The following is a 21,898-nucleotide window of genomic DNA, read 5'->3' as shown; positions in this document are numbered from 1 at the left end:
TCACAATAGCACCGAGGTCTTATTTCAACTGTTTTGCTGTAAAACATTTCAGAAAATTATTTCAAGATACACTTCAATAATGTCCTTTTTGTAAAGCATAGCAATATGTTTTATTGTGGGTTTTATCTAAAATCAAACCAGTACAAGTTATACAGTTCATTTAAGACCATTTTCAAGACTTTTAAACCTTAAGACTTTTTAACTAGGTGCATGTAAACAAGTCTTACTCACTGAAGTATTAAGTACAATGAGGACAAAAAAACCTGCAGCTGAGGCACCTTCCCATGTTCAGCTCCTGTTTCACCCATCTGCTAGGCTACACAAGCTCATCAGTACTAGAAGTAACATCTACACTTTATTTACCCTGGTGTGGTTACCTCAGGATGTGGGCATATCATTTACGTTTCCTCATCCATACAAGCCTTCTCTACTGCTCAGACTAACTCAAGGATTTCAAATTGTGTATTTACATTTAGAGTGTTTTCTTTCAGATTAAGGAAGTAAATATGCCATGTGTGTTTCAAATCTATGATACTGATATACAACCTTTCTTCCTCATTTTTACATATTCCACAGACTCTCAAAAAAAAAAACAGAGAGCAAATTGCAAGTACGTGCTTATCTCCACAGTATGTTTGGCATTAGCCAAACTAGTAAGTCTAGTACCAACAGCAGGAGTGATTCACTTCCAGTAGAGGTGAATCACGGAGAAGGTCCCAGTAGAAGATACACAGGTTAAATGAGTGAAAACCACCTTCATACAGAGCTTTATCTCTATACATAGAAGAGAGGAAAAAGAATTAAAAAAGGGAGTGGAGGGGCTGAACCAAAAAAAAAAAAAATAGAAATATTTGCATTCCAGACAATGTCAGAGACCAACAGAAGGTGCATGGAAGAACACCAGCAGAATGGTTTCTAGTATCCTGAGACCATACTTCCTTTTGGTGGAAGCAATTTCCTACAAAATCCAGGAACAGAAGCATATCTCACTCTTCCAGCACTAGTCCACCTGGAGGACATTGCTTATCAGCAATATCTAGCACTAGAATTACTTGCTACCACTGTGAGGACATGAACTCTCTGATTATTCAAACTGAGAGGCAAAATGGTTGCAAAATAGTAGCAGTAGTAGAAGTAATAGTAATAAAAATAAAAACAATAACAACAACAATAATAGTATTTAGTTGGGGGAGAGTTTGGTTTATGGGAAGAAAGGTTAGAGGACAGTGGTTTTAAGGGAACTGAACCCCAACCTTTAAGTCATCTTTTTGCCTGAGGACAGGTCATCTCTCAGTGTCAAAATATAAGATCATTCTAGCAAGGCTAGAGAACTCACCTCCTCTCAGAGCAGGAGAATGTAGTTAATTTTTAGCATGAGTTTTACTTATGCAAATGGTATAAATAAGAGAACACAGTGACAGACAGCTCACTTCAATTGCCTGGGCATGCACTGACATGTGAATCACTTTATAGTATCTGTGACATCTGCCTAAGCTCTAAATATAACAGTAGATTCATGGAGAATGCTACTCTTCTGGCTAGACAGAGCAAGGCAAAGTATCTTAAGCTATCTCAAATTGAGTTGGACACCTGTGTTTCAACAGCTGATTCAATCCCAGAAAGTCTATTCTGTGAACCTCAAATTTATGGAAATAATTTCTTAGTTCAAATTCTTCTTTCTTGAAAAACCCGGAATGAAAGTAATCTCTCTTCATAGGCTGTGACATCAATATATGGACAGAACAGTATCTAGCGACAACAGTTTTTCCTCAGTAAATCACAATAATTATAATCTGCATTCTGATGAAAAGTAAGAAAAGACAAACTGTTTTGATTTATTCAAAATTTCATTAAAATCATATTCTTAAAAGGAAGTTTATTGTAAATTATTGACTTTTTCCATGAAAAAAAAATCATCTCATTTGGTGAAAGCTGCTATAAAACAAAAAATTCTAAACATCCACCTAGTAAACCAACTTGGTATATTTATTACTTTGATAAACAGTACTTCTACATGATCATTTAGGAAAAAAAAATCAAAGGAAAATTAGATTCCATCATTTCTGCTCACTCAAAATTGCTAGAATGTACTCCAACATTTAAAAATCATATTGTAAGGACTTCTCCTCTCCTTACTTATTCAAAACTGCATTAAAAAAAAAATCTGACAGAAGTGTTAGGCTTTTATTTAATAAAACAGTACAGCTTGCACGAGAGCCCTGTGCAAGATACATACACACTTAACCTTAGTCACACATGCTGCGGCATCACACAAAAAAAAAAAAGTTAGGCTAGGTATAGACAGAAAAGGCTAATGAGAATCCACATTGAACTTCAGAATCACAGAATACATTACTCACAGATAACAACAGTACTTGCACACAGAGTAGCAGACTGTGAAAACATAAAAATACAGTCACATGAAGTTTCAGATCATGAATTTACAAACAGGTGCTCTACTAAAACAGGAAGGTACAAAAAAAATCAGAACAATAGAATAATTCTTTTGCATTTACAGGTTAAAATATTGTGATTATTACTATTCCTTTCTACTCCTAAAACCTTTACAATTCTAAGTTCAAAACATCACAGTACCAGAAAGGTAGAACTGTGCAACTTACTGCCCACTGGGAGACTGACAATCTCCACATTACAGCAACAGATTTCAGAACGTGAAATTTTTATAGCTGCCGTTCTCACGAAATGCTGAGTTTGTGAAGAACCAAACAAGGGCAGTAGACGATGGCAATAAGATGGGCAAAAATAAGAGGAACAGATAAAAATAAAAGAAATAAACATAAAGAAAAAAATAAAAGAGAACATTCTATGTTCTATACAAAGCTGAGAGTAGCACTAGCTTTATGAAGTGAAGTGTCAAACTGCAGAATCCACAGGATTTGCTCTGAAGTGGTGTAATAATATCAGGACCAGAAATGGAAAGTATGTCTTGTTCCTGAATCCTTGTAAGATTTCATTAGCAGACAAGTCAATGAAATAAAGTAGCTAATTATGATTTCCAGCAAGTAAAAGCATTAATTCGTACATCTTGAATTATGCTGATATCACTGTGGACTGGTATCAAATGTATCAACATATAATGTTTAAAAAAAGTTTCCTTGACAGCAGTATCTAATTCAAAGTAATAAAATAACCTGTTATAAGAATCACTCACGAGCTTATGCACACAGCTATTACTGACACACAGTACACAACACTGCTGTAGGAGTAGCAAGATATCTTTTAAGCCTAGGCCTTTAAATCATTCACATACATTTAAAAAAAAAATTGTACAACTGCACAATTTTATATTTTTGTTTTTAAACAGACCACTAACATTCTATTGTACAACAGCAACCTAAACACAATCCTCTCTGAAAAAAAAAATATTAACTCAATAAATTATGAGAGGTGGAAAACTGCTTTTGTGTGGTAAGTAAAATTTCTTCCCTGATAAAATTAAGTCATACATATTATGTCTCAATATATATTTGATAATAAATACATTGCTTGGATAGCAGAAGCTGGACATGGCTAACCTCAAGACAATGACTCTTTTATCCAAACAAATCAGGATACTAAATAACTTCTCTTCCCTTTGAAACAGTCATAACTGCTTGAGGCTTCTGCAGCACAAAAACAAAGTATCTTCACAAAGGTCTTGAAACAGTCAAGCTGAAAACCTAAGCCAAAGTTTCATTTAACAGCCTGTCAGTTTTCTGATGTGAAGCTAATGAATGCAGTGGCAAACAAATCCATCAAACCTAACATCAAAACAACTGTGCTTCATCCCACCAAAGGGAAAAATACAACCTGCAGGCCAGCACTTTGATCTAACCTATCCACAGAAAACACGTTGCTAAGCAGCCACCATTGAAGAATGCATGAGTAATTACTGACTTAATTTTATGAAAGAGAACAATAATACTTAAGTAGTCTGAGTTTCAAGTAGAAAAGGTTGATAGACTTCTCTCCTCAGGTTCTACATATCAGCTAAACAACAAAAAGCTTTCCAGCACCAACATTTGAAAACAAATCACGTCTTAAAAGGAGCTGCAATACAAAAGAATCATTATAATGACTAGTAAAACCACCTAGTGTGACTCTATCTCTGATAGAAGGCAGTAAAATTTGCATACATTTATACTGAGTGAAAGTCACCAAGTGGTGCCACAAAGCAGACACAGTGAGCCACAAGAGCAGTGTTCAGAAATGACAGTGCTTCCTCTGAAAGCTTTTGAAAGTATAGATATCGACTGGGGAAAGGGGTGACGACAAGTTGTGAGAGACCCTGACACGAGGATCTGGAAAAACAACAGACAGGGGAATGTGAGGATTTAAACAGTAACAAGAGGAAAATGGAAGGAAAGAAACTAAAACAATCACCACTGCATGAAGAAGCATTAAAGAGTCCTGACCAAACCTGCTCATATCACCAACCTCCTGGACATTTCCCACATGGGATCTCCATCTCAACCCAATTCTCTGCTCTATGAATTACATTCTCCTGTCAAGCTTAGGTGAGACCACACAGTCCAGAAGCTCTACACAAGGTCAAAGCATGTGTATTTTACAGGGATTCCCTGTAATCAGGAAGTGATTTGCAAACATCTATGTTTTTCAAACACTCACCAAGCAGCAGCAAGGGAAAAAAAGAATTCCAAGAAAGAAAGAAAAAAATGCCTATACACAAAAGAATAGGATCTTATTCAAAATTTAAATCTATTTCCGGTTCTCAGTATCAAATTAGAGTGCATAAAGTTCACTGATCTCATCAACTGGAGCTAAAATTTGTACAGGTGAAGGTCATAACTGAGAACCCCAGTTCTGGCACCTGGAAGTGAGAGGTCTTGCACTGTAAACCTTGTAAGAGGGCAACATTGGCATTCATTAGAAATAACAACAAACAAAAATATAGAATTAATAAACACAGATGATCCACTGATTTGGGGGTGGCAACAGCAGGTGTCCCATTCTGCAGCTAATAAACACTAGGAACATGAGATTTTTATCAGACTAGAGAAGTGTCTTTTATCCCATTGCTTCAGAAGGATTTTTATTTTATTAAACATAAAAGAATTATGTGTAAATGTTTCTAATAACTGAACATCATCCCTTGTTCAGAACACAAGTTATCCACTTGGCCAACAAATCAAAGTAGATACCCACAAAACATAAAAGCTAATTGTCACTGGCTCATCTGCTTTACCAATGGCAACAAAATGCACTGGTGTAAGGAAACCCAAAATGCACTGCACAAAGCTACACATTTCCAGCCTACTTAAATAAATGTAGCTCCATTAGAAAAATGGCAAAATTCACAGAAGCCTAAAGAAATATCCTATCTGCCCCTAGCCGTACCATTTTTTTTTTTCAAAAACAAATAGCATCCAATAAAGGAAAGTTACCAGATGATGATGATTATGAGTATCTAAAACTTAGAGTGCCTCTCATCCTCACAGAACCAATACATACAACTAAAGTACTTGTGAGCTGAGAACTACCCACCTTTGATTCTCTAAGTCCTGCCATTACACATACCAGCACTTCACCAATATCCCTCTGCACCACATCCATTTGCCAAGCATCTTCCGGAGAGCACGACTGGTTTGTTCCTTTCACCGGTATCTCCTATTTATCTTCCTGTACGTTTTTGTCAGTGGAAAAAGACAGCAAAAACTACACTGTTTCTCCCCTGGAGTCAGGAGACTTTTCGTGTATCTGCTATTTCTCCATTTTGCCTTTTTTTTTCTTTTAAATCTACTTTTTACTTCTGCTTAATTCTGCCCAACTTAATTCTCTACAAAAGTGAGAACACAGCAGCCAAGTTGCAGCAAACAGCACACTGGAGGTGTCACCTGGTATTGCTTTTTGTATGATGCCTCCTGAGTGGAAGTCTTACACAAACTCTAGAAAACAAGATGAAGGGTACATACTACAAGTAGGTAGGATACGCATAATGAAACCAAGATCATAAGTTTAGCATTTTTAAAGATAGATAATAGTTTTTGGAATTTGCATCTAGAGTCTTTGCTTAACCAAAACTTCCAATACTGAGGGTCTAAATGATCTCTGATTTAACATTCGCAATCTACTTCACAGAATCTTTAACACCATCTCATTTCCTGCAGGAAAGCAGTATCATCATACAGACTAAATATTTACTACAACTTTAATGTAAATCTTTGCCAAAATTAATGAAGAATGAATATTGACTGTACGTCAGGATTTTTTCTTTTTCTAAGACAGAAATCCAGCTGTAAGTAATTTGAAACTATTCTGGAAAAATAAAAGTGTTCCTGTAGGAAGACAAATAATCAGTTATCAGTATACGATACTCTCCAAGGGGAATAAAGCAACAAACCGAGCCAGATATTGCTGCATTTTGCTGATGCAGGCAATTTCTGCAGTACAATACAGGGGAACTAGGGTATCAAAAATATTTTTTCAATTAAAATTCTTTTACATACCAAATACAGAAAGAAAAGATAAGTCAAACACAACATCAGTACTCTGAAGAATGACAAATGGGAATGCCAGGTTTTGTAGTGTTTTATTTTCTTTTAAATGAAATTACCAGAACTGCGAATAAAACTTACTAAAATGTCGGTATTCTTTGGGCACATAGACTTCATACCTTCTTAATTAATACGTTCAGAAACTTTCCTGAGGTTGTGATAAAACTAATCATAGCTATCCTCATGTTTTTCTATAGAAACACCTTTGTCAAGAAACGGAGCACCCAATTTGCAGTATCTCCACAAAACTCATGTGGGCTTTCAAAGTGTTATATAACCACAATTTAGAGAACAGATAACCAGTTATAATACTTTCTCCGTTTGACTTGTTTACCCTATTTGTACAGCATAAACAAATAAAAGTAAGTATTATGAAGAATTATTTCACCACTCTTCCATTAGTTTTTCTCACATATTTCCATTAAAAAACTATTTTAAAATCCTACTATTAGCATTTCCTAGCATGTTCTTTCTCATTTAAAAAGAAAATTAAAACAAACTTGAATTCTCATTCTCGTGGTAATAAGTAATAAAAGAATAAGCAAGTAACATTAAGCACTCCGACCATTTGCCAAAGAAACTGGAGTTCACATTTGACAATGGTATCTAAGATTTATCTATAGAGGGAGACCAGTCATTACTGCTTCAGCTGCCACTTTGAAACTTTCAGACATTTAAATTCAGCTGCAGACAGCACAGAACTACTTCAATTTCTCATGCAATATATGCAAAATACTGGTCATATGTGCAATAAACACAGAGCACAGAATTCAGAGTCCTAAAATGACAGACTTATTCCAGAGAATTTTGACTAAATAAGATTGTATTTAGAAAATTCAGAATTTCAGAAGCACTTTACACAGAGCAGTGTAAATGAATAAAATTTCATTTGCTTTAAAAAATTATCTTCTAACTCTGCTGAATTTAAACGTGACATTAAGTTTACAGTATAATACAATAACTGAGAGGGACACTGGAGGCATAAAACATTTAATAGTCTGCAGCTGCACACCAAATGGTAGATAATTTTTTTAAAAACATAAGAAATATGAAGCCTGTAGCCTGTACACTGAAAGGGATGTAGGTGCTGCTATCACTACATCAGCTCTGCTACATCTGAAAACAAATTTTGGCATTCTTGAAGTTCAGCTGAACGAATTCTAGAGTTGCAACATATTCATATCTTCTAAAATCCAGGACACTTTTACCTGCCACAATTAACTTGATGTCCATGCCATAGTCCTCTCAATTTTGTTTCACTGTACTATCTACGGAAATTCCAAACTATCAAATGCTTTTTTTTTTAATTAACTTTACAGTCAACACCTTGTCTGTTGGCTATGAAAAGCATAACTTTCTCATTAAAGACCAGCGTGAACATGTCAGATGCATATTGATACTTTCAATACTTTTGTTACTGTTAGTGTATGCATACAAAGTACATGAAAAAAAAAAGTATTTATAACCTTTTTCTCTTTGAAGTATATTCAATATCACTAATAATAATAATAAACAGTGTCTAGAATCATAAATTTCCACTATTTGAGGACTTTCTCATTATGGTCTTCCAATCCCAAGTGTTTAATGAAAGCTCATTATCATCACTTAACTGTTAAACCTGCACATCTTATTCTGCCCTTTATTCAAAGTCATCCTGTTAGCGAATATAACAGGCAAATCACTACCGAAAAGGGTTTTTTTCAATAACAAACAAGTCACTGCAGAAAATGCCTCTGAATTAGACATTCTGGGAAGCATCCTAACCAAAGCTTACATAAGCCATAATTCCAAGACAAATCACAGAATATTGAAAAACAGTAACAAACTCCTGTTGAACAAATCACACACTCTCTTGATTTTAGCTATTTAAGCATGTGCTATACATGAAGAGAAGGAAAAAAAAATGTATGGAACGTAACAAAATTTCAGTCTAAAATATCTTCAGTAAAACACACCTCATTTTAAAATCTGAAGATACCTACTCTGTGTTCACGGTTCCTTTATTATTCTGTACCTCAAGGTAACTGATGGCATTAGAGATGAGAAAAGTTGAACTTGTTTCTTTAAAATTTGTTTGAAGTTTGACTACTTATGTTTCTTTCCACATATCAAAATTCCTAGTTTAAGATAAGGTGCTTTCACAAACAGTAGAGTTTAGAGGAGGTTTAAGAGCAGAAGTCTGTTGTCTTCATCTATACTAACCTCAGTATATGTAGCTTCAACTCAAAAATATCCATAAATAGAACTCATTTTGAAGAAAAATATACACATTAAGCCGCAAACAAAACTCATTAATGACAGGCACATACATTGATGGAAGTATAAAACCCATTATAAAAAGAAAAACTATACACAGAATTTCAATGGCAGTATAATGTACTACTTAATCTAAAATGTCTCCCTTTCTTATCAGCTTCCACAGATTCCCACAAAAAAAAAAAACCTGCAGGAAAGATTTCCTTACATATTAATTTTCTGCAATATGACTTACCAACTTTGCTGCTTTTCCATAATCAATCCATCGGATAGTGGCAAAGTTTGTTGACTCTGCACAGTTAAAACCATGGTTATACCCTGCATGGTATCCATACGGGAAAGTGATCATAAATTCTCCTGCCTCTTGTGTAACCTGTAGCATAAAAACAAAATTAAAAACCCTCAAAGTGAACCACATTACAAAAGCAGTTCCGCTCCTGAAGCAATGAAAATCGTATTTGCCTTTGCAACTACCTAGAAAGATTTTTTTTCACCTTGCACATAGCTGCAATTTAATGCAAGCAGAAACAGTATACTTGAGACAATGTTCTTTACTATAAAATACATTGCTACATGTATGACTTTACAAATTCAGAAAGTACTTTCAAAAAAAGCTAATCTTGGAGCAGAGGTTCACTGCTAATAAAACCTGAAAGCACACTGAGAGGCAGTGCAAAGAATATAGCAGTCTTCCCAACTGAGAGGAAGCAGAGACAAGCTAGATCAAAATACCAACAACTACCATCCCTAAATACTAGTGCAAATTAATTGTTGAAAAAATTATTCTATCAATGACCCTGAAGATTCTCTAGAATGCCACCCAAACTTTTGTTGGAAAGACTGGAGAGAGATCTTATTCTCACCCTTCTCTCCCATACTCATCCATTTCAAAAACTATTATTTGAAGACGTGTAACTGAGGGCTTGATTTTCCTTTTAAGTTACTTACTATTGATGATCAAGCATAAAGTAGGAGAAGCTCGAATTTAGTAAGCCTTAGCTGTTAAAGAAAAAAATGTTGTTCAGCCCAAAGGAACACACTGGATACATATGGATCCCCTCAGGCAGTACCTTTAAATCATTTTGGACAGGAAAGGAGGAAGAAGAATTAACAATTGCCCTGCTCTAATTCTTCAGCCTTACAGCTACTAACACCAAGGGAATTCTTGCACTGGCAATGCCATGCAGAATGTCTCAACGTAAAGCCATTAAAACATAACTTTAGACATTATATTAAAACAAATTTTAATCTGCTTTTATCCTTCCCCTTTTTCTCTTTAAGTACAGTGTAAGAGAGCAGAAGGACTCTGGTACTATTGATAATAAGATTTCCAAATACCTAAAGGACAAGGGGCCTGGGAGGAGATTCTCAAAGAGGAAAAGCTTGACTACAGCTAAGCTGTGACATTGCTTTAGAGAATAAGCAAGTGTAGTTACAAAGGATTGCTCTGGTTCTTTAAGAGTACAGTGAAAAGTAACCAAAAGAAGTGTGCTCAGGCTGCTGACTCAACAAGAAATTATAGAAAGCAGAAAAAAAAAAGAAAAAAAAAACCCCAAAAACCTAAAAACAACCCCCCTAAAAACCACTGCCATAGTAATTATATTTTGTATAGCCAAAAAGAAACCAAAGTCTTAGTAGCTATAAATGAGTTATCAGATATAAAAGTCTTCTAGAGTAAATTACCAAAAAAAAGTGCTGTAAGGTAAACAAATCACTGGTCAAGATATTCTCTTTCAAGACAGAAATCTCATCTTCCTATTCAGGGATGGACTGCTGCTCTAGTCTGGACATGAAGTAAACGAGAGACAGCACTTCTTGTCAATCACACATTCTCTCTACTCAGAGACAGCTTTAATCTCTTAAAGTCAGACCACCAAAGACTGTATCAAGGACAGGCTAGCCAGAGTCTAGAAATGGCACACTGTGTTCTGAACTATCTGATAAGAGTTAACCAATGAACTAGAAGATTCAGAAGTAAAAAGAGATTCCCCATACTCTGATATGCCTTTTTACACAAAACACACATCAGATGATAGGCCCAGTAAAAAGCAAACAGATTCATTTAAATGAAGCAAATAATCTGAGGAATGACTGATGACTGTTCAACAAGATGCATTTGCTGATTACAGGAAACTAAGGAAACGTCTTCAAGATTAAATAGGCTGTTTTCACTGTGTGACAGTGCTTTGCATAAGCAATACTGTAAGAAAAATTGGAAGGACAAATATCACTCTTTTAAGGGAAATACACATATGATGCGAAACTGAAAAAAAGGACAGTTAAATTTTAAACAACTACCAAAATTAAAACTCACAACTCCAAACATTTTTCTCATTAACATATCATGTCTTAAATCTCAGCTTTTTGCTGGTAGAGTTGTCTTACATTCAATTTCTACTTTTAGAATCCTTTTCTTTTCCTTCTAAATTCTATACTTACAGTTTTACAAATTCTTTGTGTGCTTTTCTTTTTGCTAAATGCAAGAATAAATATACAGGGATAGTTCTTCAAGATGTGTATTTCTGATAGCATTACTGGATGAAGGAAACAGAGGAAATCAAGAAAAATATACTTAGCTAACAAAGCTAAAGAATAAAATTGGATCTCACACTTTGCATTTGCACTTTGCAAGGTTAATTTTTTGTGGGTTCATATTCAGTATATACATGCAAATGCACATACAGGTGCACATATTATAACAGCTACTGTAGCACTCAAACAATCGCTGTGGGAATGTTTAAGAAAGATTATTCTCAGTGCTAACAATTCCAAAATTTATCTCAATACACACTCCTACTGCTGACAGTTTAGCAGGTGTTCTACTGCAACAAGCAGCAGTTCAGCTGCCACCTGGTAGGCGTAGGCTGACTTATCAGCATTCAGCACATTTCCACTTCTATCACTTTGAGCCATGAGAGATCACAGCCCGGTTCCCTCTATTCACTTTCTCACTGAATCCCATTAATTACAATTATACTTGGGTACAGTCTGCTTCCTCCCAAGATTAGGTGACAGAATCAAACTTAAATATTTAACTATTTCTAGCTTTTTTTTTTTTTATTAGAATACAGGAATAATCAAGACAGTGAAATAAGAACATCAACTCCCTTAGCCACTTCAAATGTGTGGTACTGAAAATAAATATGCTGGTATTCTGCAATATGCTGCTTTAAACATGAACCTTTGAAAATTATACTGTTCAGAGTAATGTTCTGTAAATCCAAAACTATAAATCTAGTTATAAAAACTTCCAGTCTGGAAGGTTTCAAAGGTTTCATCTGACACTTTATGATAAAGCATGAGGCTATGAAGGAAATCAGTATTTACCTATATATTACAAAAACTGAACCCAGCAACTATATTTCCATATGATAATATATCATTCAGAAAACAAACTACTTCTTATAGGAGTAATTTATTCAAAAAAGCTTGCTTTCCAAGGCAGGCAGTATCATTCTAAACGCCTACATTTCTTCAATTTTATACACAGGTTGATTTAAGCATGACAAGTGAAGTGATATTCCAAAAGGCATATAACAAATCAGTGGCTTCATCCCACCTGTGCTGCAAACTGTGTTGATAATATAGGGATGCTTCAGTTACTACCAACCAGTGCTTACACAGCATCAAGGCCTTTTCGGCTGAGCAAGCTGGTGGTGCACAAGAAGTTCAGAGGGGACACAGCTGCAACATCTGATCCCAACTAACCAAAGGGTTATCCCAGATCATATGACGTTGTGCTCAGTGATAAAAGTTGCGGGAAGAAGAAGGAAGGGGGGATGTTTGGAGTGATAGCGTTTGTCTTCCCAAGTAAGCATTATACGTGATGGAGCTCTGCTTTCCTGGAGATGGCTGAACACCTGCCTGCCGATGGGAAGTAGTGAATTAATTCCTTGTTCTGCCTTCCTTGAGTGTACAGCTTTTGCTTTACCTGTTAAACTGTCTTTATCTCAATTCACAAGTTTTCTCACCTTATCCTTCCAATTCTCTCCCCCATCCCAACGCAGGGGAACGAGCAAGTGGCTATATGGTGCTTACCTGCCAGCTGGGGTTAAACCACAACAAAACTATACATGAAAACACTCACTTAAGTACTATTTCTATGGGCTACATTTCATACTGTTCTAAAAAAAATCAACTAAAACACATAGAAAGCATTGCATTATCCTATATTCTCAGCTGGAGAACATTATAAGCTAAGTTTGTGTACACAGGTCCACATGAGTTCAATAAATAAACACTGCATACACTAAAATAGAAACCACAATCATAAAGAACGAGTGTGGTGAGGACAGTTCACAGGACTATATTGCAGTGGGAATAGAGTGAGAAAAAGTATATATTGCCTGGTTCTTCTGAACACCTTAAAACAGTCTGCACAGTGGGAAACAAAGAATCATAAGCCCTTAATGATCAAAAGGCTTTTAAAAACTCAATATAATATGAACAGACTTTTATGTAGGGGACCTTCTGAATCAAGCTGTACGCTTCTGAGTAGGCTTAGAAAGCTCTTGAACTTAGAAATTTAGAATTTGCTAAGCATTGACGATATAGAACAAATAATACTACAAGCATTTTTTCCATCTTTTCATGGAGTCAGCCTAAAAAAAATAAAATTTATTTTGCCTCACTTTTACTACAAATAATCTTTACAGTAAACAAAATCTAATTCAATGCACGAATGCACAATTTAAAAATAAACATTCATGTACCTTATCAAAAGGAATTCCATATTTTTTCAATATTGATGGAGAAATCAGAGTCATCTTGTGGCGAAGAAAAGCATCACATCCTTGAGAGCTGCTTGGAAAGAATCCTAATAAGGCAAGAAAAGCAAAATTGGGTCTTAATTAAAACAAGTAAGAATTTTTTGTGGTATTTTACAATACATAATACTGTCTAAACTTGTTTTAGAATTTTATTATCCTGTCATTCCTAGGATCTTAGAGATTTATACAAAAATCAAATGTACCTCCTAAGTTTTTCAACTGATTTTCAGGGGAAGAGGTTGCAGGGGTTTGGGGTTTGTTTGTATGTTAAGAAGTTAAATAATTTAAAATAAATTTGGACCTCTAAATGTAGGCATATTTTCCTTACCCTTTAGAGAAGTATCATATTGTTGGGTTGTTTTTTTATGTTAACATTCATTCTGCAACCACCGCACACATGAAAATACATTTATACACTGTAGTGTATAAATTTAGAAGGATTCTACTAGGACTAGCACTTCCAGATCATCTACGCAGTGAACAAACAGAACTTTCTATCTAGAAAAGGCCAGAAAGAATGGCTACTTTCACAGAGATATCTGGTACAACTAAAAACAGGTGGGCGTTTTTCGCTTCTTTGTATCTTGTCTTGATTTCTATGAACAAAGATTGGTTTCCATGTTTCAGCTTTCATGATCATTTATGTATCACTCCACAAACCATGCTTAGTTCATTAAATAATTATATCATCTAGTTGATAAGAACATGGAGATAAATGAATGAGGGGAAAAGTGAAAAACTAAAGATGAGGTGTCAGTGTTATTAAACCTTCGTATCTAACCCTCTAACCAGGATGTGAACAGCACCTCAGCTACAGTTCAAATGAGGTACCCAATCTTTCCTTCTCTAAAATGAAAACATCAGGTTCTTTTCCCTTCAACCTATTATGGTCAGAAATCACTATGTTACAAGGAAAACAGGAGAAGATGAGAAGCAGAAAGAGGGGAAAAGTTTCTAGAACATTGCTAGTTTAGTCCTTCCTGACTTAATTTCAAATTCCATTCTAGAATGAGAGTTGGGGCTGTTCAGTGTGAAGAAGAGAAGGCTCCAGGGAGACCTTATAGCAGTCTTCCAGTACCTAGAAGGGGCCTACAGAAAAGATGGGGAGAAATTCTACAGTAGGCTCTGTTGTGATAGGATGAGGGGTAATGGTTTTAAAATACAGGGAGATACATTCAGATTAGACATAAGGGAAAAAATTTTTACAATGAGGGTGGTAGAACACTGGAATAGGTTGCCCAGAGAGGCTGTTGATGCCCCACCCCTGGAAACATTCAAGGCCAGGTTGGATGAGGCTCTGAGCAACCTGATCTGGTTGGGGATGTCCCTGCTCCTTGCAGGGGGGTTGGACTAGATGACCTTTAAAGGTCCTTCCAACCCAAACTATTCTATGATTCTATGAGTAGCCAAATGATACAAAAAACTTGCTTAGTGGATACAAAACTAGCCACAGGACATTCAATAACTAAAAGGGCTTTCTGTCATCTCTTTACTGTGTTTGCGTAAGTTGTTGAGTAGTTTTATCCCTTTCATGTAAATGTTAGTTTGTCACTTACAGAAGTAGTTTAATTCTTGGAATAACATGCTCGCTACCTGGTTATTTAAAAAAAAAAAAAAATCACTGTCAATCAACTAACCATGACTTGAGGAAAAAAAGATGGAATCTCAACATCTTGCCACAATATATAGCCTTGTCTGTAATGTCAGATTTCATTTCTTCTCTCTGATGAGTCTTATATTTATGCCCATTAACGACTCTATAATTCCAGAACAATTTTGAGGTGACCACATTATAATTGTTACATTCTTAGTACATTCTTTTCTATGATACTCCCTAGTTCTGGAAGAAAAATATTTTTCTGATTTCTCAGATATAAGGTTAATCAGCACTTAAGCAGCAAAGATGTAATGTACATTCACACTCATCAATACACTAGGAACTAAGTGTATTGAAGCCCTGAGAGAAATTTTATTCAGATTTATAATTCTTTCTTCTTTCTCCCCCTCAACAGGCACAGTATTCTTTACTGTCTTTTGCAATTGCAAATAATGTTCTAAGTTTCAAACAGTAGTACTTGGTAGGTACAGTTTTACCATGCACATTTGGCTTCACTGAATAAAAGACAAATAAAAGAAACTAGCCTGCAATCAGTGGGCTCCAGCAAATAAATTTCAACTATTTTGGTACAATTAATGGCTATAACGTAATGATAACAACCACAACTTGGAATCTACAGCTTATGAGCTTCAAGAAATCTCAGTCCTGAGCAGTACAATAATAGAAATACACTGGAACATACTTCAAAAAAAAGTGATTGAAAGTGATACTTGAGACTAAGGAAATAACTGTTATCAAAAGTAGCAAAAACTTTAATTTCTAAAAGCAGGAAGAGCTTGACTCTCACTAAATAAAACTAGAACAGATGCTTTCCCCGAGAAAGCAAATTTTGTACCGAATTCTTCTACTGCAATCTGCTTAATTAGCTCAATACATGATGATAAAAAGTAAATGATGGGTAGGTATCCAAAACTTAAGTTGTACCACTACAGCTCCAAAAGATCAGAAATAGTTGTGACAACTCCAAGCCGTAGGCAAGCTTGTTGCTGAATTCTAAGAAAGTTGCAAACAACTCAGAACAGCAGACACAACCTGCTCAAAATCCATTAAGAGAAATTTACAGGAGAACATTTGTTATGGTTACAAGAGCCCTCACAGTGAAATCAAAGTGCAGTCTACACATTCTGTGCCACTACAAAATATCTGTTGACACTGAAACACACTCAAATTTTCCATTTTCATTTACCTCATTTTCTCAAAAGCATTCCCCTTCAATGAAAGAGGGAAGAAAGGAAGGCATTCCTTCCTCATTGCAAGACACTGTTTACAGAAGGTCTTTTGTTCTGCCCAGACTAACGGTAAGGCCATACAAGCTTTCTTTCAGGAAAAAAAAAAATCCTTGTGGAGAACTGGTTAGCAGATGTAAAAAATACCTAATATCACACTGAATAGTAGACATGGCATTAGAAATATCACAAGAGCCTTACAAATCCATTAAACACAGGCCAATTCAAGACATGCCTGCAACTAATTGGAACCATTCTCAAATGCCAAGCTGATGTTAAAACTACTAATTTGCAGGATTACCAGTTCACTATGGATATTTAGTGAAATCCCACATTCAAAAGAAAAAATACTGATATCTATCTAAAAACTAACTACCATTCAAGTCCTGTAGTATATTCACACCTTTATGAGACACATGAAATCTTAATTTAATCCATTAACAGTAAACTATTGACTCTAAATCAGTCCTACAAAAGATGGTTATTTTGTGTCAATCTGCATGCAACTCCAGTTTCTTGGATGGTCTTTTGAGACATGGCAGACCTCTTCTATATCTCTTCTCAATACTTAAAATTAGCCATCTGTACCCTACTTATCTTCTTGGAAATTATTACACAGAACACAAAATGACAATTCAAAACAATTACTTCATAAGAGACAATGAGCAATGATGACAGATAACGGTACAAGAGAATTAGTTTGTTCATTGGTTTACATCCATGAGAAAAAGATCATCCAGCCGAAAATTCTCCAATCCACAATTTAAAGAAACAACCGACATTCTCAACACCTACAGCAGAATTAGAAGAGTCTACAAGGTATGCGATTCAACACCTGATGGCCAAATGTTTGAGTACGAGCACCTCAACTACAGGTAGAGTACATTTATCCACAAAAGTGAAAGCCCACTCAGGCTTTTCTAAAAACTTTATCTACTTAACACAAGCAGCAATAGCAAAGGATATGTGAAAACATAGGCTTCAGATTGTGTTAACAATCAAAAATATGCTCTAAGAAAACTCTACATACATATTCTGACAGATAACACAGTCGAAAATAAGATAATCTTACACCAAGTAACCAGTGCTATTTCTACTAACAAAATAAAACTTCTTCTTGAGTTACAGTCTTACCACTAAGCTGGTGAAGACGCACCCTTTGTCAATGCTATTCCACCTCAGCAGACAATGACACTTCCATACAATTTCTGATTTTATGATCCACACTCTACATACAAGTCAAAGAGTTCTCATATTTAGGGGAAGCTGGGAATAGTAGGCACTAAGCAGATTCCTAGCTGTATCTGAGGAAGACAGGATTCCCATACACAGGACATTGCTGCACTGAGAGTCTCTAAAGCATACATGAAATGATTCACAGATAAAGAACATTTTAAAGTAAGTTCAATTACTGAGGGACAGTGCGCATCACTATCTGGAAGGTTCTTTTTTTTTTTTTTACCCTGAAGACAATATTTAAGCACACATACATAATATCATATTCTTACAAAACTGTTAAATCAAATTCTCACCAGTCAATGAATGAGGCTAGACCTCCTATCTTTTTTCTACATTTCCATATTCAAGTCTTCAACTAAAATTTTACAGTAAAGGTGTTGTATTTCTAGTTTATTAAAATCATTCGGAAATAGAAATCTAAAATAAGAAAGCATAAAATTACAAAACTTACAACATAAGAAAGAGAATACCCTAAATGGCAAATAACTTTAATGTAATTTAACCTTGATGTAATTAAAAATAATCCAAATTAACGCAATTAAGCTCAAAGTTAAGGTGATTTTTCACTTATGTAGATCTTCATTTAAAGGGCTCAGAACATACAAAATATTAATCATAACTCACTGATCAGTACTCCTGGAACACAGGTAGAAATAAAAGGAAGACTGAGTTTTCTAGTAATTTTATTTTTAGATTTTACTTTGGTAGGTATAAATACAAACTTCACATAATTTATTTAAATTAATCTGCAGTGATTTGAACTAATTTGATTTAACTTTCTGTATTACACATAAAATAAATTAGGAGGATGAGTTTGCATAACAACAATCCTCACAAAGAATGTGCCAATTTGTATGCTACACAGAGAATACTAAAGCCACAAAAGAAGCAAGTGCCATGAAATATGAGTGTTGTTATGCCCAGAGGAGTATGCTACAGCCTTAAGTTTATCATCTCTTAGATGCGACTTTCCTAACTTGACTCATGTAACTATCAATGGAGACAAAGTTCAACACTTCAGCTGCTTAAGTTTTCAGATTTGAGACCCTTAGAAGTTAGGCAAGTTCTATATTGTTACATTTCAACAACTACTTATGCCTGTTTTCATACATAGCAGGGGATGGCTTCTGTATGAAATGAATTAATTAAGACTACACATCACACAAAGCTTTTTATAGCACCCCTCCATACTTACAATATATTAAACTTTACTTTAGTTTCTTCTTTAACATAATTGAACACCACAGATAGATGTCATCTCCTCTCTAAAACAGTTTCTGCAATTAAATGATCTATCAAAAGATCTTGAAAATCTTTCAAATTGTCATTTCTGATTTGTCATTCTGCTTCTATTCCATCTATTTTCTAACTCATTTTGTGAAACAAAAATCCTTCAGAATATCATGGTATTACAGACTAACATAACAACAAGTATAAAAATTGCTGTTAACATCTCACTTGAGATTTTTATTACATTTATGTCTACATAAAATTGAAAAAAAAACCTACATAAATGAGAAAGCAGCTGAAGGGCAAAATCAAACTGCTGTCTTTATTAGATGCAAGTCTAATGTCTTTCAGATAAAATATTTGTAGGTGCCACAATCAATCAAGATTTCAATGGAAAGCAAAAATGAAAGCATTCATGCACAAAAGGCATGTGAGGTAATTGTGATGTGCAGACAAGATAATGGAAAATATTCCAGCCTTCCTTTAATTTTATGTATCAACTGCTGCCTTGAGATAGACAACCTGTCACACTTAATGCATGATTTTATTATTTTAATTACTTAGGATCATTCAATTAATTCTGTAGGCATCTGGTCATCAGAGCTAACCTTCTTGAATAAACTACTTTTTTTTCTTCAGATGTTGCATTCACGCAAAAGTATAATTAAAAATAATTTCAATACACACATATTTAAGTATGAAGGTCTCATTTACACTACATTTTATTAATGTTTACTATTAAGTGACTTGCAGCAATGCAGTTTACTTTACATTTTCATCTTTTTAAGACACCTTACCATAAAACTCAAACAGTATTTTGGCAGGTAGCAGTTGCAAAGTAGATTGCAGAGGGTTTAACCTCCACAGCATGGAAATAATCAGAAATGGTAGTTTCCCAAAAAAAAAACCTGAATATGTAAGTCAAATTGAGCATAAAAATCATCATTTTTATTCTTAAGAACTACAGCATCACCATCCTCATTCCATTCTAAGCTAGCAGCTGGACCAAAAATACAATGAAAACAACCTACTCAAAGAGAAACATTACAGAAGATATAAAAGTCAAATACTCAAACCTCAGGAAACATCTGGCAGGCCTGTCTGTGAAACTAATCACCTGTCTTATACTACTGTTAAAATAAACATCTTTGTATGAATATGCAGTTTTTCTACACAAATCCAGTTTCATTGACCAAATATAAAGGAATAAAAAACTGTTTGAACTTTTATCTTCACTGTTCAGTATCTGATTCTATGTTTTATTTGCTATTTACTATTCAAAACATAGTTCTGAAATAAAAATAATTAAGTTTTGATCATACACATGATTCATCAAGAAAAGTAGTTTTCCATTCATCACATAGACCTTTATAATTTCTACTAATGTATAATTAATAGCAGTTTTAGATAATTTACTTCCATGCTGTTCTGGTTTTGTTTAGTGAGGGGGGCCTAAGGTGGTAGCTTCTGTAGGAACCTGCTAGAAGTCGCTCCCCTTTGTTCAGTGGACTCGGCTGGGCCTAGGGCGGACCTGCTGCTGGCCAAGGCTGAGCCAATTGGTAGCAGAATGTCCCATGATAACGCCTCTGCAATAACGTATTTAAGAATGGGAAAACAGGAAAAGAAAGAGAGAAGATGTGAAGCAGTTGAGCAGGGGACAGAGAGGGGGAGGCGCGAAGCCTTGTGGGCCTTGCAGGCCTCACCCTCTGGCCTCCGGCCGGGCAGCCGACTGGGCCCGACTCAGCCCGGTCCGCCTGCAAGAAGCGGAGAGGAGATGAGAAGTGAATAAGATGTAAAAAGGATCCTGAGAGGTGTCTGCCAGCCTGTTGTGAGGAACGGCTGCAGACGCCAAGGTCAGTGAAGAAGGAGGGGGAGGAGTAATGCAGCTCCTCGCCAAGATTCCCCTGCAGCCTGTGGTGAAGACCATGGTGGAGCAGGTTGTCCCCCTGCAGCCCATGGATGTCCACAGAGGGGCAGAGATCCACTTGGAGCCCGTGGAGGACCCCACACCAGGGCAGGTGGATGCCTGAAGGAGGCTGTGGCCAATGGAGGGCCCGCTGGGACAGCTGTTCTAGAGGCACTGCACCCCGTGGAAGAGATGACCCACGCCAGAGCAGTTTCACAAAGGACTGTGGCCCATGGGAGGGACCCCACGCTGGAGCAGAGAAGGAATGCGAGGAGTTCTTCCCCCGACGATGACGCAGCGGCATAAAAAAACGCGTGATGAACTGACCGCGACCCCCATTCCCTTTTCCCCCCTGTGCCGCTCGGGAGGGGAGGTAGTAGAGATAATGTTAAGCCCGGGAAGAGGGAGGGGTGGGGGGAAGTTATCTTGTTCCCTGTCTCATTCTCCTGCTAATTTTAGAAATAAATGAGTGTTTTTCCCCAAGTCGAGTCTGTTTTGCCCGTAACGGTAACTTTAAGGATTTCTCCCTGCCCTTATCTCAAACCTTGAGCCGTTTTTCTTATATCATCTCCTATTCTCTCGGAGGGTGGGGGGAGCGAGAGAGAGACTGAGTAGTCTGGTCCCGGTCGGGGCTGAACTACGACACATGCAGATGTGCACAGACCACAGCTGAGTGACATGCCTAGGCAACTTCTTTAAATACAGCAATCAGTAAGGATGAAGGAACTGGGTTCCTGTTCCCAGCTGTAGAAAAGGACATACACATGTGCTGGTGTACCTGAAGCCATATCCCTTTCTGTCCTACCTTCTTCCAGCAGTTCTGGACCTAACAACTGTTACGTCGAGTGAGACCGAAATCCTAAGTCCAATTGTCTGATTCTGACTCTACCATTCAGACATTAAGATACTGTTCCCCAGAATAACCTATTGGCTTCTGACAAACAGTGGTTTTGGAGATTTCCACTTCTCCCCACGCTTTATCTCTCAATGCTATGTCTCAATGCCACTTAATTTTTAGAAAGGACTGAACAAGTGCTGCTGAAACTGCTCATTCTCTTCCCTCACTTTCAAAAAAAAGATGTTTCAATACACATTTATTACAGAACATTTAAACCTGAATAGTTTTAAAATACTGCACA

General features: G+C 36.1%; 1 protein-coding gene across 5 annotated transcripts in view; it reads right to left on the bottom strand.

Annotated features, from left to right (window-relative positions):
- Positions 1-21,898, bottom strand: part of KDM4C (lysine demethylase 4C) — a 270,730-nt gene that overhangs the window by 202,709 nt on the left and 46,123 nt on the right. For all 5 annotated transcript variants that reach the window (XM_086771274.1, XM_086771271.1, XM_086771272.1 and 2 more), the window contains 2 exons: positions 13,484-13,587; positions 9,007-9,144 (listed from right to left, as the gene is read on the bottom strand). In XM_086771274.1, the coding sequence (XP_086627400.1) occupies positions 9,007-9,144; positions 13,484-13,587 (242 nt within the window). The remainder of the gene's footprint in view (positions 1-9,006; positions 9,145-13,483; positions 13,588-21,898) is intronic.

This window comes from Chlamydotis macqueenii, chromosome Z (genome assembly GCF_036417535.1).
Source record: "Chlamydotis macqueenii isolate bChlMac1 chromosome Z, bChlMac1.mat, whole genome shotgun sequence".
Taxonomy (NCBI): domain Eukaryota; kingdom Metazoa; phylum Chordata; class Aves; order Otidiformes; family Otididae; genus Chlamydotis; species Chlamydotis macqueenii.
This window is presented reverse-complemented; position numbering and strand designations above follow the sequence as displayed.